At 40.5% G+C, this 14,479-nt stretch overlaps 3 protein-coding genes across 3 annotated transcripts; all 3 read right to left on the reverse strand.

The window, feature by feature from the left end:
- Window positions 1–329: 329 nt before the first annotated feature.
- Window positions 330–1,978, reverse strand: snrpg (small nuclear ribonucleoprotein polypeptide G). The gene is made up of 4 exons (XM_062542222.1): window positions 1,843–1,978; window positions 1,542–1,564; window positions 1,217–1,341; window positions 330–586 (listed from the first exon to the last, which is right to left on the reverse strand). The coding sequence occupies exons 1-4, from the start codon at window positions 1,872–1,874 to the stop codon at window positions 536–538; spliced, it is 231 nt and encodes a 76-aa protein (XP_062398206.1). The 5' UTR covers window positions 1,875–1,978; the 3' UTR covers window positions 330–535.
- A 222-nt stretch (window positions 1,979–2,200) lies between these two features.
- si:ch211-148l7.4 (uncharacterized protein LOC563603 homolog) lies at window positions 2,201–5,731 on the reverse strand. Its single transcript, XM_062541157.1, has 2 exons — window positions 5,514–5,731; window positions 2,201–4,861 (listed from the first exon to the last, which is right to left on the reverse strand). The coding sequence occupies exon 2, from the start codon at window positions 4,799–4,801 to the stop codon at window positions 3,248–3,250; it is 1,554 nt and encodes a 517-aa protein (XP_062397141.1). The 5' UTR covers window positions 4,802–4,861; window positions 5,514–5,731; the 3' UTR covers window positions 2,201–3,247.
- A 166-nt stretch (window positions 5,732–5,897) lies between these two features.
- mylk2 (myosin light chain kinase 2) lies at window positions 5,898–14,479 on the reverse strand (the record flags this gene model as incomplete). The annotated part of the gene is given in 15 exon segments (XM_062541156.1): window positions 5,898–6,308; window positions 8,518–8,650; window positions 8,768–8,920; window positions 9,193–9,321; window positions 10,016–10,086; window positions 10,197–10,338; window positions 10,440–10,549; window positions 10,732–10,825; window positions 11,563–11,668; window positions 12,087–12,298; window positions 12,433–12,553; window positions 12,689–12,888; window positions 13,745–13,855; window positions 13,967–14,209; window positions 14,296–14,479. Coding segments are annotated over 15 exon segments (2,090 nt in total), but the record flags the coding sequence as incomplete, so codon positions are not given.

The raw sequence follows: 14,479 nt of genomic DNA on the forward strand, positions 1-14,479 counted from the left end.
CACCTTTTCACAATAAAATGTTTTGTCATGTTCATACATCAAGTTGTTTGTCCTATTGATAACCATTAACTTGATCATGTAAAATGTGCACAATTGTAAAGTGAATGTGCACAATGAAAAATAACTTTCAGAATGCTTTCGATTATTGAACCGCATCGAATTGCATCGAATCGCATCGAATTGAATCGTACCGAATCGTTTGCTATTAACATGTATCTTTTTTTGAATCGTATCGTGACAATGTATCTAGATGCGAATCGTATCGTCTTTCACATGAGAGATTCACACCCCTATTTGCTAAATAGATGCATGAAACATTTAGCCACATGATCAGTCAAAAAGAAATTTTAATTTTTCTCTTTCAAACATTAGCTTACAAAAACAAATCCATCCATCCTGATTCCCAGAGTTACTGTTCATAACACTTGACTAATATCAACAAATAATAACTGAAAAACGCAGACAGACAAACAAACAAACAAACAAAATTCTCCTCAGTTCTTTGTCTTGCACAGATGCAAGGTCCCAAAACTCCTCATACTCTTTCCAGCGCCTCCAACATAATAATGCTGTTTCCTCTGATTACCTGTTGGGTAAAAGACAATGATAGACAGTTCAGAACAAGGACCATTTAAACATGAACAAAATCATTGAGCTCATATGACTCTGAGAGGGTAGGAGTGTGAAAATAGCTTCAGACACCATCAAATATGCTTGATCGGCAAAATGCGCAAATGAAGAGAATGAATAAGAAATCATTAGATGGCCAATAATGACTCTTATGACACATTGCCCATCAATGCATGTACACCAGAGAGGGTTAAAGCGGAGCGAGAGGCGCAAACGTTCATCCATTTCCGCGTTCTGTATTCGCAAAGGGGAGGGGGGCGAAATCCCCCTTTAAGCAGACCTAGAAAGTAACGTTACATTCAAACCGAACTGCTTGCCAATCTGACAGAGATCGATATCTCACTATGACGTCTTTGCGACACGCCTCTTTAAACAGACAGGAACTGTTCGAATTTTGCTTCCATAGAGATGCATTATGTTGCTCTATCTTGTCAGTAATGAAGGATCTTTGTGTACACTGACTGTTTGACAATAGATTATTGTACATTGTAATGCACATGATAATTTGTGATTTTATACATGTGCATTAATTATGAGTCCAGACAATAATAGACTTCACATTTGTTTGACTAAAACCTATACTCACCACCATGCCAATGTTGTTCTGTTGTCCCCCTGGTGCCATTTCCAAGCTATCATCCACCACCAAGTTCATGAATGGGTCAAATCCACGCAATATGCCCTGAACATGGCGTCCTCCATTTAGCTTTACTAGTAAAAGAAAGGACATCATCCATGTCGTAAGGAATTGAGACAATGGAACTATGAAAGTGAAGGGTTAACCAACACTGTGTAGCAGATACATCTAATGAACTAGGGTATAACTATGGAGTTACACATTATGCATCTACCACAACCTGAAAACAGTGCCTAAAGAATCAATAATGAAATTTGTATGCAAAGTAACTCACATGAAAGCTTCTTGTCCATGAACCTAAAGGATGAATGGAGTTTAGTTTAATTTCAGTTTAGCGTTATAGGTACAAGTATGACCTAGACAATTAACATCGTATTTAACCTGCTGACTCAAATGGACCACAATGATGATGTTTTATAAACACATGAGTTAACGTTAGCAGGCTAGGAAATTAGCAGTTGAACGATTTTGTCATTACCGGTAATCTAAGACACAAATCCCAAACGAAATAAAACCCAGGAAGTGTAAATATGGCATAAGGTGAACACGTTTACTGAAAACAGGGAGAAACTTACTTTTTCAACTCTGGTGGATGTGCTTTACTCATTTTCACGCTTTCTTCTCAGCCTCGAAACGCTCACAAATCGTAAGCCCACGCTAGTGATAGTATCCGGTGTACTTTCCCCCACTTCCGGAACTTTGAAAGAGCGGGGAAGGGTATGTGCTTCCAATTATTTATACTGCCGCCTGCAGTGCTGGTATGGAAATCTTGATGCTTGGGAGAAACACATACTGTACCTATAGTTTACATGTCTATGGGTAAGAAAGCCACTTGCACAAACGGCAAAAAATCACGTAAAATATTCCATGACTGCCCTATCAGTTGGACAGAGTGAAGACAACATCATTCCAGACTAATTGATTAGTGATGGCATCACCAGATCATATGATTTATTTCAGCTGATGAATACTGAAATCATTCTGCTGAAGGACACACTCTCAAACAAAACATTAATTTTACAGACAGTGATGAACATATACAAGTGCTTTCATTGCTGAGACGGAATATCCCTGAATATCACAAATCACTTTTGGTTTAGGGTAATGTGGGAAAAACAGCAGAAATTATTGTGCAGTTTCTAATACAAATGATTCAGCAAGGTAACTTTAAAAAACAACATATTTTTCTACTATTCAAGCAGAAAAAAAAAATCAAAGTCAGTGCTGGACCTCAATACTGAAATCAAATTTTGTCAAGTGTAATGGTCTGTCAGAAACTGACACAAGAAATGAAAGAAAAAGACAAAACAAAAACAAGGACATAAACCAAAGGATGAAAAGGACTTTCATCGTATAAACATAATACCATTGTTGAGACTTACCATGTTAGACATTCAATACCATGACGGTTTCTATGTTATCCTTGTATGGAATCTTCACACAGCACAGCTTGATGCCTTATCAAATATCCTTCTACAAGACTACGCTTGAACACACTCTGTTATTATGTTATGTATGAACGTTGCACAATGCACACAGAAAGCAAATAAGTCCAAAGCAGACACCCAAAATACAAAAATGTGTGATATTTCATTTTATTGTCCTGCCATTTTGTTTTTACCTTTACCATCTTTTTGTACAATTCTGAATGAAAACAATCACAGTGTCAATTATATTTGATGCAGTACCCCAATATCTCATCAAGAAAATAAATGTAAGCACAGTTTGGTTCAATGTAAGGCTCAGGTGTAGGTCTTCTTAAAAACAAAAAAAGAGAGACCCTAATAGAAAATGTAAACTGAGGGAGGAGGAAAAATAATCAGTTACACAACACAAATACTTTTCCGCAAACCTGAAAAAGTCCTCATATAAAGTCTTCAATAACTCACTTCACCTCTATTCATGTATTCAGTTCCATCACCAACCATGACCAAGCCCCGGGACGACACAGGGAGTGGCTTCACTAAAGCCTTGAAGAACTTAATCATCACTATCACATCCTTCCTCGTCATTGTCACTGGGGAGATGCATCTGGCAATGCTGCAAGAAGCTGTTCAGTGTGGAGAAAGCCTGCCTGCATGGCACACAATGGTATAATAGTTCAGGCAGAGTGGCTCCTCCTTCAACAGGGGTCATTTCCATCTTGCAAACACCGCAATTCTTGATCATTTCTGCCGGCTGATGAACCTCCTCGTGCTTGCAGAGGCCAGCTGGAGAGCTGAAAACCTCAAGACAAGATGGGCATGGGAACTCGCCTTCCTCCTCATGGCTCTCTCGCTTTCGCCGTTGTTTTTTTGTGTCCGCTTTTGCTGTGGGGCTGCATTTAGTCTTTTTGGCTTTTCTAGGGGGATTCTTTTCAGCTGCCTTTGTTTCCTTGGTGATCTTTGATGGCTTCACTACTGGCACAACCTTTCTTACCTGGTTCAGCTGTTGGGCACTGTGGGTGCGGAGATGTGCCCAACGCGTCAGGTGATGGAGGAACACTTTGCCACAGACGAGGCATGGGTATGTTTCGCCTTTCTTCCTCTGCCTTGTGCTCTTAGCTGATGGCCTGTGCTCTCGCCAGGGTCTCTTCTCTCGCCGGTGCACCTCTTTCCTGTGCTGATGCAGCATGGAGGTCTGGGAGAACACCCGGTCACATGAGCGGCAGGGGAACTGCTGCCCCTTCTTCTGGCCCCCACTGCTTTTCTTTGCAGAGATCGGTGCACTTTCACATTCTGATTCCACCGTTTTCTCCAACGTTTTCTCCAACGTTTTGCCATTCATTTTCCCTGCCGATTTCTGTGAAAGTTTAGTTGAATTCTTTGCGCACTGGCTTGGATGCCAGACCCGTCGATGGTTAGCCAGTCCTGCAGGTGAGCGGAAAACCCGTCTACAAAGCAGGCATGCTCCTGGCTCCGGGGGTGATGGGGGAAGAGACGCATATGAGGGCGTTGGTGTGGGAACAGGGGTGAAAGATGGCACAGTAGAAGATTTCAGAGCTTTGGGACTGAGTGGAGCTGGCTGACATCCACCTGCCTGCTGGTGGTACAGCAACTCCTGTTTGTGGCTGAAAGCACGACCACAGGGAGCACATGCATAGGGGCTGTTGTCATGGTGATGGCGGTAGAGGTGGGTCTGCTCCTGTGGGCCCTTGGGATCTGCCAGCTCAGAGGAGCATGCGGAACAAGGGGCACCGCGTTGGGCTTTTCCATGGCACAGCTGGCAGACTGGGGCTAAGCTGAGGCACTTATGCAACTGGAGAGTAGAAAGGAGCGCAAACTCTTGGCCACACGCCTTGCAGCGGTGAGGCTTCCGCAAGACATGTAATTTCTGTTGGTGACGAACAAGTGCTGCCAAATCTGGGAAGTCCTGGTGACACTCTTCACAAGTGGATACACCTGGCTGGTGAGACTTTTGGTTGCGACCATCTTGCTTTTGCTCTGCCTGAGCCATCAGTTCAGCCAACTTAGAAAAAGCATCTCCTGCCTGCCTGTTCTTCATAAAGTCCTCTGTCTCTTTCCCTGCACCCCGGTTGTGTGAGGCCACATCCATCCTCGATCAACGAAATGCATTTGGTGATTTTTCAAGGATAGAAACCCTGCCCAAGCAATGCTGCAAGAAAAAGAACATGTCACCAACTGATCTGTCATTTACAATACCTGAAGCAGTTACTAAATAAATGCGTTGTACTTGTAACACCAGAATTATGGTGTGTAGTGATTTAGAGGAGGAATCCCCTGCCGTAACGTACCCTTATCCTTATCAATTTTGCAGGTGACCTTTGCGTTGGTTTATCTTGACACGCATGTAACTAAACGCAAAAATAACAACGAATGCAACTGAGCAGGATTTACTCCCAACACTAACATTGGGCTATTAATGAGTAATCAGGAATATTGTCAGTGCTAAGGCCTGTAAACGCTGCACCATTATTTCAGAGGCACTAGAAATACTCATGGCACAGATAGACAACCTCGGGTATTTCAACGGGATTATGAGTGAATAAGGAAACAAGTATGAACCTCATTGGCCTTGGAAAGTGCCCAAACTACAATCGCAGTTGGTGCAAGGGAGGCTGTGTGCGACTATGCACGTAGTTTTTTCGGGAGCCTTGAGCAAAGTATTCGGAGAGGCTACTGTCAACATTATATTTTAACATAATGTTAAGGTACTTGTAGCAACAAGTAGCTAACAAGATAACATTAGCCAGCTAGCTAGCTATTATGCTAACCTGCGAACTACAAACACGCGGTGCACAACTCACCAATGGAAGAAGATACTTCGGAAGCCGAGGTGCACGAATTTCAAACAGAACCATGAAACTGACCACTGCAACTCCGTAGTGGGTCCACATTGACTGGAACCTACTCAGAACTTTGCGGCTCTGAATGGTTCGATGTATGCTGCCTGTATCACTTTGGTTTCAGTTTCATGAGGCTGATTCGCCCGCATGTAGATCTATCGGATCTAAACAGCAAGTTCTAGCAGCTATTAAGAACTACATTAACCACAATGCCTCTGTGTAGCTGCTTGGAACTTTAAAGGAGTATGCTCAAAATGCTTAATGCACAATAATTTATTTCTTGAACTATCTATTGGATCAATGTCAAAGTTTGGCTAAATATAGAACACACTTTCTCATACACTGTTAACAGGCCAAATAGATTATGCTGTTTATTCATTAAACAATAACTTTGAACAAATAATAATACAAAATATATAATCACAAATTACTTATACATTTAATATAATGTATTATATTAAACAGTGCAAATATATATTTTTGTTCTGCCTAATGACATTGGAGACCATTATTTTAGGCTATTAATTGGACCTAAACAGAATGCAAAAAATAATGACACATTGGCAAATTTGTTCATTGTTTACATCTAAACTGACAACTAAAATGACAAAAAATGCAAATATTTTCACTGTATGTCTCCACTCAGGTGCCAGGTATTATCTTCATAAAATTAAATCAGATTCCAAGAGATGTAAGACAGCCTGAACTAGCAATCTTCTTAAACCTGTTGGCCGCAACAACAGCAATGTAGTTTTTCTGTTGAAGAAACAATACAGACATTATACATTCATATGCATATGCAAGTACAAATGTGATTTATTTTTATTCAAGTGTATGGGACATTCTGCCAAAAACCTATACTGTCCTGGGATTGTTTCAATTAATGAAACTTGTATAATCCAAAAAAGTTTTGTTGTGATAAAGACTGATGTTTTGGGAAAAACAAACAAATAAACAAAACAAAACAAACATTTTTTACAACTGTCCCTAAGTTTTTGTCATGCCCTGTCACATTTGAATAAATTCGTTATTCTATATCTAAAATACAGTAGTCTGAAAAGGCTACTAAAATCCCTGCTTACATGTTGACACGCAGAGAAATGACCATTAAATTGACTGACTGTCAGGCCCCATCGTGTCAAGCCTCAGTTGTAATGGTTATTTTCACAAAACACATTTTATTCAAGAATTGAAACATCCTGAAATTGCACCACAATAGGTGTCCTTATAGTTTAGTTTAAGACTACAGTACCCTCCAGAATTATTGGCACCCTTGGTAAAAGTTGACTAAAAATAGGTATAAAAAATAATCTTTAGGTGATTTATTGTACTCCCACAATGAAAACAATGAGGGAAAATATACCCTGCAAGGCAAGCAAATTTATTCTGAGAAAAAGGAAAATCTCATAAAGAAATAAATATTTTTAACAAAAACAGCTTGCTCACAATTATTGGCACCCCTGAAACATATTATGTACAACATTTAACAGGAGAATTTTCCTATGTAAATGCAACGTTTTAAAGTAAATCAGAGTGTCTGTGAACTTTCAGAAGTAGTTCATGACGTTCTTTTTCACTATGGTATGAAAATGAAGTCACTCAGAGGCTAAATCCTCTAGTAATTTTTCAACATTGGAGAGACAAGAGAATACACTACATTGAAATAAAAAGAAATTGTGTTGACATTTGTAAGTAAGAGAATGTCTAGGGAAACTAGGTATTTTGTTGAAAATGCCTATATTTCCAGTTAAAATGATGACTAAAAGGTTCTAATCATCTGGAAATGTGGCAAACATGCTTGGACAAAGACCCATGGCTATTTTGCTCCCACGCACAGTATGGAGGATGGTATGATAGGCAAAAAAATCCACAAGAACCACTATTGAGAGTTACAGACAAAGCTATCATCTTGGGGTCACCAAGTCCCCCCAAAAAATCTTCAAAAGTGACCTCACTGCTAATAGATTATTTAGACAGCATGTCAGGTTAAAGCCAGTAGAGTCATTTAATGAACAATGTAAATGGCAGGAGTTACTGAATGGTACCATGACATGTCTGGGAGTGTGGTCTATTGTCAGATGAAAATAAAATGATGTTCTTTTGCTAAAAACACTTAAGGTGTCTTTGGCGTACATAGAAGAATGACTATTCTAAAAAGAACCCCATGCCTAATCAGAATTATGGTGGAGGGGCTGTGCTATTGTGGGGCTGTTTTAATTCCCAAAGGCCTTGGGAACCTAATTAAGGTGCATGGCATCATGAACACCAAGAAAAACCTGAACATTTTCAAAGGAAATCAAACAATCTCTGCCAAGGCCCTAAAAGTTGGTCATGATTGGATCATTCATCAGGTCAATGAACCAAAACAAATGCACAGATCAAAACAAATATGGTTTACTGAACACAGAATCAAGCTTCAGACATTGCCATAGCAGTCCCCTGATCTAAACTCCATGGAAAAACAGTGGGATGAGTCAACGAGAAGAATGCACAAGTGTGGACCTAGCAATCTGGACGATCTGGGGAGGTTTTGTAAAGATGAATGGTCTTAAATCCCTTACTTTGTATTCTCAATCTTTATGGGGTGTCAGAGAAATATATTACATGCTGTTTTATTGACAAATGGAGGTTTAAGAAGGTATTACAAGTAGGGGTGCCAATAATTGTGAGTGACGTGTTTTTATTAAAAACATTTATTTCTTTATGAGATTTTCCTTTTTCTCAGAATAAATTTGCTTCTTTTGCAGGGTGTATTTTTCCTCATTGTTTTCATTGTGGGAGTACAATAAATCACCTAAAGATTATTTTTAGACCTATTTTTAGTCAACTTTTACCAAGGGTGCCAATAATTCTGGAGGGTACTGTATCTTCATATGACTCAGTGTTCAGATTCAAGAATAATATTTTTTAAGTGAAAATATAAGTTTCTGGTAGAATGTCTCGTATGTGTATGGCAGCACAAGACCTTCCACAGTCTTCTGGCCATGTATTTCTTCAATGAAACCTGTGACTTCAGAACAATATTGCTGCACTTTGCCTTCTCTGAAATGTTGTTGAGCCATGGGTGTTTGAGACACTGAGCAGCACTATATCGTCCACTGTACACAAGGAACAAAAAGCTTGCATTTTTCAGTCAAGCACACACACAATGCTCAATTATTCATTTTTAATGAATAACTCAAACATATGGCACAGTATCTCAAACAAAAACTCACCTTTTTTCTTTGATGAGCAGGTTGGATATGAAGTCTTTTGCTTCTGCAGATATGTGCTCAAATGCATCCTCATCAAAGTACCAGTTGACCATGACAACATTGTTGAGAGTCTGTGTGTCATCATCACCCAAGAATGGGGACAGGCCACTTAGACTATTGAGGGGTAAAGGTAAAGCAGATTGGCAGGATGGTAAAAAACAACCTCAAAACAATTGCAATGCTGGGTAAAATGAAAATAATAAGAAGAGAATGCAATAATCAGATTGCACATTTTGAAACCAACAAATGCTATTTCCTAAAGAAAAAAATATAAGTTAAGTTCATAAACTATGTGTAACACTATGTGAAATACGTTGAAATAAAATGCATTAACTGAAGACTAATCAAAACCATACTGTCTTGCATATCCCAAAAATGTGACTCACAGCATATAGGTAATAACTCCAAGAGTCCACATGTCTGTGGGGAAGGAGACAAAGTCAAAGTTCACAATCTCTGGGGCCAGAAATTCTGGTGTCCCAAATGATACACGAAGCTTCTCCCGGGGCTTGTATCTAGTACAAAAGGGGAAGACACAAATTTTATGAAGCAGTGAGTAAACATAACCACACACTACTTTCAATGACCCAGCACAATGTATTCTGAAGAATTTCAGTGAGATAATAAAGCTTCATTAGGGAGAAAAAGTGTTTCCTAATTGCTGGAAGCAAACCTCATTTGTTTGTTTATTCCAGAGGCCTGTGAGAGAATGAAGGAATCTCTGTAATAATGACTTCAAGAGCACAATGTATACCCACTAAGTTAAACTACAACCATTATAATGAATGCTAGCTCTCCCCACTATAATCCTCCAGTAACTCTGCACTTCTGTATGTCTTGCATGTATCGGGTGCTTATCTTGTAGGCTAATTTGCTCATCCTGAAGTGTGCATGCTCATCTCTCTACCCAGCTGGCTTCAGCCAGATAACCAGACAGCTTTTTCAATATACACATTACCAAATATATGGTAAGATACACTAGTTAGCACCAGAAACAAACCAAGACATTACTTTGATAGATTCCTTTCATTCTAATGGCAAGCCATGTACCCAAGTAAAGCCCATTACCGTTGTGGGGGTAAATAGCGAGACTGTATTAGTTTGTCACCCGCAGTGCTTTTATGCCTGACAGCACAAACTTAGAGGCGGGTGAGTGCACCACGTTAACTCATTAAGACATGTTGAGGGGGAGGTGACAGAGGCACAAACCTCCTGGCCAGCCCAAAGTCAATGATCTTCACTTGATGACCTGTGCGATTCACACAGAGGATGTTCTCAGGCTGTGAGTATCAGAAAGAAAAATTCCGTCGGGCAGTTTTTAGACAACGACACAAAGCAGTGAGAAAGACAATACAATGTAATAATATAATATTAGTGTAACACATCTCACCTTCAGATCAAGGTGGAGAACATACATCTGGTGCATGTATTGGACACCTTCGCAGATTTGTTTCACAAATAGCATTGCATCCACCTCTGTCAGCGGTGAACTCTCATCCACAATTCTCTCAAATAGCTCCCCACCCTCAACACTGCGAGATAATCACGTGTTAGTGCCATTGGTCATAATGAACTAAAAAATAACAAAAAGAACCATCATAACGGTAAAAGGATAGTGAAAGGTTTAACTCACTACTCAACAATGAGGATGACCTGGTTTTTAACCTCAAAAGCTGCATACAACTGTAGGATGTTTTCATGATTTAGCTGGTTCATCACTTGTATTTCATTCATAGTCATTTCCTGCCAAACAGACAGGACACTATTAAAGTCATCTTGACTCAAGTTAACAGGATTCATTTTACAAGAGTAAGAATTCAAATCCAAAACAGCATTCCCAGTCCTTCAACCCCAAAATAAAAATGTAACTGACACAACTGATAATACACTTCTTGAGCAGTGTGTTCAGTGTCAGATTAATATACCTTTTCTTTAGCAGTTCGTGTGCTGATGATCTTGGCAGCTAGTCTCAAGCCAGTGGTAGTTTCAGTACATTTATGCACTTTGCCAAAACGTCCCCTGTAACGGCACAGTGAATTTATACAATTACCGGTTCAGATTTATTCATAAGACCATGGCTAATAACAGGCCACCACAAGTCTAAGAGTATGACACATATAACAGATGCAAAGTCACACAATAAACACAATAACACTAACTTGACATGAAATGTATTCTATATCCTCTGGTTTGGAGTTAAATGTTGTTGGAACCACTAGAGCAGACATTATTTGAAGTATGTCTTTCCAGGAAATGAAGTTGAACTAAAGTTTAGCGGATATGCTAGTACACCAATATGGTAGGGGAAAGGACTGGACTGTAACTGTACCAAAACACAGGTTGTCTTACAAGGGAGAATGTATACCTGATAGTGCTGCCAAGGTTGACCTTAACACATGACATTTGCATGACATTTCATTGAAATGCAGAACACCTTGTTTTATCTTTCTGATCACTGTTGGTATAACCTGCTGAATGAGTAACTGTCTCAATAGAGAGAAACATGTTTCCAAGTGCACTGATGAAAACATATTCATGCAGGTTTTCAAGTGTGTACATACGTTCTTATACCTCACTTAAAAGCATTGACAAACAGCTAGTTCACTTCAACGCTACCGGATTTGTGATCAACAAGCAAGGGATGGTCCACTGTCCACTCTGGGTGGGCTATTTGGAACAAGATGCCTAAAACTGTTGGGCAATATGTGCCCAATAATATGCACAGGATAATTAGAAAAAGGGAGTAGTAAACTCACCCGCCCAGGACCTCTTTGGTGTGGACGGTGAAGAAATCGTATGGAGGACTGGGTTTCAAAGCAACACACCGGTGAATGAAGGGGGCAGGCTGAGGAGGAATATCATCTTAATGGCAAAAGGGAGACAAAACTGTGATTTAATGGACCAGAATACTGACATATTGGGCCATGATGTGGTGATAAGGCTTCCTTAGAAAGCCCTTCAAATCTACAACTGGCATAGAGTGACCATCGACATAACCTCACGCCTGTGATTATATTTATACTTAAAATACATTCCATGTTGGGCAATGAAGGAACAGGTGCTGGTAAAGGGCAGGGGTTGCAGGCAACAAAGGGAAAAAGGATTAAAGCGCTCCAGATACTTCACACCAGGTCAAACCAAACTCACATTGCCTCAGCCTGTCACTCCACATCAATCAGCATTGTAACCAGTCACACAGGCCATCACAGGCCTCTGACTTACACTCACCACTGCAATCAGCATTACTTACATACTGTAGCTTACTCAAATATACACTTACCTATGACGTTCAGTACTGTTGTGGGAGGGTCTTTTGTTGTGGTGGTCTTTTCGTCCACAGCTGGAACCACTCTGATCTGTATGTCGCTGGCTGGGACTAAGGAGCTAACTGTAGGAGCTAAGACAGGAGCTGTTGCTGGGGACTTCGGCAGTAGAGGCAGTTTAATAGGCACTGGGTCAGTGTTGGGTTGCAAATTCTGTAATCTAAAATCACTGCAAAATTGAAACACATTGAATCAACTCATTCAATTATTTTTTTTCAATATTTTGAGACAAATTCAAATCTTCTGCCTGCATAACTTTACAACAGTTTGTAAAGTTATGAGAATCACCATGGACTTTCTAACCTCAAGGGTTCTGGACAGCTTTGGTCATGTCTGAGGGACAATGCATCTGCTGTGAATGATGGAACAGCCAGTTGTGTCTTCTTAGGAGGGACAAGACTCAATGGAGATGCTGCTACATTTTCTGTCATTATACCAAGACAATAAAATACATATCACCTCTTCCAATATACTGAAGTCACAATCCATCATGTACAAGAGACATTTAATCACAAAGATAAAGGAATGAACATGATGATGTGCATATGTCCCAATTTACCTGCTCCTTTTGAGGATGTTGTAGGGGGTGACTTGACAGAGACTGTCGGTTGGGCAGAGCTAGTTTTGATCTGTTTGTCCACACTGGAGTCTTTATCAGCTGGAGCTGCAAACGGTTTCTCAGAACAAAGATCTGTTGTCTTCATCAGAGGAGGTGTGAATTTAGGGGCAGGCTCTAGTGCTGGCTTTGAATTCTGCAGTCTGACATGAAATATAGAAGACCATTCCTTCATGAATGACAACCTTTCCTCAGTTGAAATACAACAAAAGGCCAAGTGACCATCTTAACCAAATCATCTGACATGAAACAAATGTGAAAAATTACAGTTTGAAATGAAATATTTTTTTTTAAATTATACCCCACTTCCCAGAACTCCAAACAAAAATCCTCTCCATTGTAGCATTACGTAGCAAAGTTGCCCCCAAAGAGAAACGCAATTCAGTATTAAATGCATATTCCAGTCACCGATTGACATGGTCTCAAACTAAAAATTACACTCCCCAAATAGACTATGGGCGCAAAGACTACTGTCATTGTGCAACAAACAGAAAGAAGCAGAAGCCTTCTGCTGCCTACTTAATTTAATGAGTGCAGAAAGTATTTGCTTGTTTGTTGCATACTGGCTGCAATGTCTGCAGTCTCCTTTTTAACGGAAGACACTTAGAGGCAAACAAGCTGTTTGATTTCGCAAGAAACAGTCAGGCTGGTGTATCTGAACCCTTTGGAAACAGGCCTAACCTGATTTAAGACCAATTATCAAGAAGGAAGAGATCAAATACAGGATTAAAGGGGGAAAAAGCAGACTTTTTAGCATTTTTTTCCCTACAAGCCACAACCAGGGCTCTTTGAGGGTGCTGTGTGTTGGGTGTGTTGGGTGTTGGGAGTGGCATGGGAGGGGAGGGGGCTTCTGTAAATAGCCACAATGTGACTACTTGTGATGATATCTGATGGGTTACTGATTTATACATTTCAGTTCATGTTTGATTTATATTCGTCCCCTGCATACATTCGACCTCAGACACAATGCACTTGCACACAGAATGAAGAGCACCTGACCTCTGACCCAGATCACTCTTGGCTGGAGTAGTGTCTGGCCCGGCCCCGACACTAGCCGTCTGTGGCGGGGGTGAGAGAGCCACGGTGGAGAGCCCTGGTTTTGGCTCATACCTGCATCAAAGAGGGTGGTGAATCAATCAAACAGTAAACATGCATTTATAGTAAAACTCGTAGTAAACTGCTGAAATTTTGCATTTTGTGCCTAATGAGTGAAAAACTGACCCGCCCTGAGAGTCTGAAGTCTTTTGCTCTTTGGAACCAAGGATGCCGATGGGTGGTGAAGCATTGGCCACAGGTGCAGATGCAGATGCAGATGCAGGTGTTATCTTCACTACTTTTCCCTCTGGCATTGCATTCTTTGCCACTGTGTTAGCCTTCATAGAAGAAGTGGCAGGAGCCATCACACTACTCGTCTGTGGCTGGGGTGACAGAGCCATCGAAGAGAGTCCTGGTTTTGGCTCATACCTGCATCAAACAGGGGGGTGACTCAAACCGTCAACATGCATTTTATTCAAATTCTGCCTTTTGTGCCTAATGAGTGAAAAACTGACCCGCCCTGAGAGTCTGAAGTCTTTTGCTCTTTGGAACCAGGGCTACCCACAGGTGGTGAAGCATTGGCCACAACTGTCTTGGGTGCAGGTGTCATCTTCACTACTTTTCCCTCTGGCATCGCATTCTTTGGCTCTGTGTTAGCCTTCACAGATGAGGAGGTAGCAGGCACATTTTGCTTTACAG

This window comes from Sardina pilchardus, chromosome 7 (assembly GCF_963854185.1).
Source record: "Sardina pilchardus chromosome 7, fSarPil1.1, whole genome shotgun sequence".
NCBI classification, from domain to species: domain Eukaryota; kingdom Metazoa; phylum Chordata; class Actinopteri; order Clupeiformes; family Clupeidae; genus Sardina; species Sardina pilchardus.

What these genes read in the sequence shown, in the direction of transcription:
- si:ch211-148l7.4 (XM_062541157.1), bottom strand. Translation starts at nt 4,801, where the DNA reads ATGGATGTGGCCTCACACAACCGGGGTGCAGGGAAAGAGACAGAGGAC.
- snrpg (XM_062542222.1), bottom strand. Translation starts at nt 1,874, where the DNA reads ATGAGTAAAGCACATCCACCAGAGTTGAAAAA. An exon ending in CATCCACCAGAGTTGAAAAA is followed by an intron (nt 1,565 to 1,842) that starts GTAAGTTTCTCC and finishes TTCATCCTTTAG; the next exon opens with GTTCATGGACAAGAAGCTTT. An exon ending in AGAACAACATTGGCATGGTG is followed by an intron (nt 587 to 1,216) that starts GTGAGTATAGGT and finishes TTTACCCAACAG; the next exon opens with GTAATCAGAGGAAACAGCAT.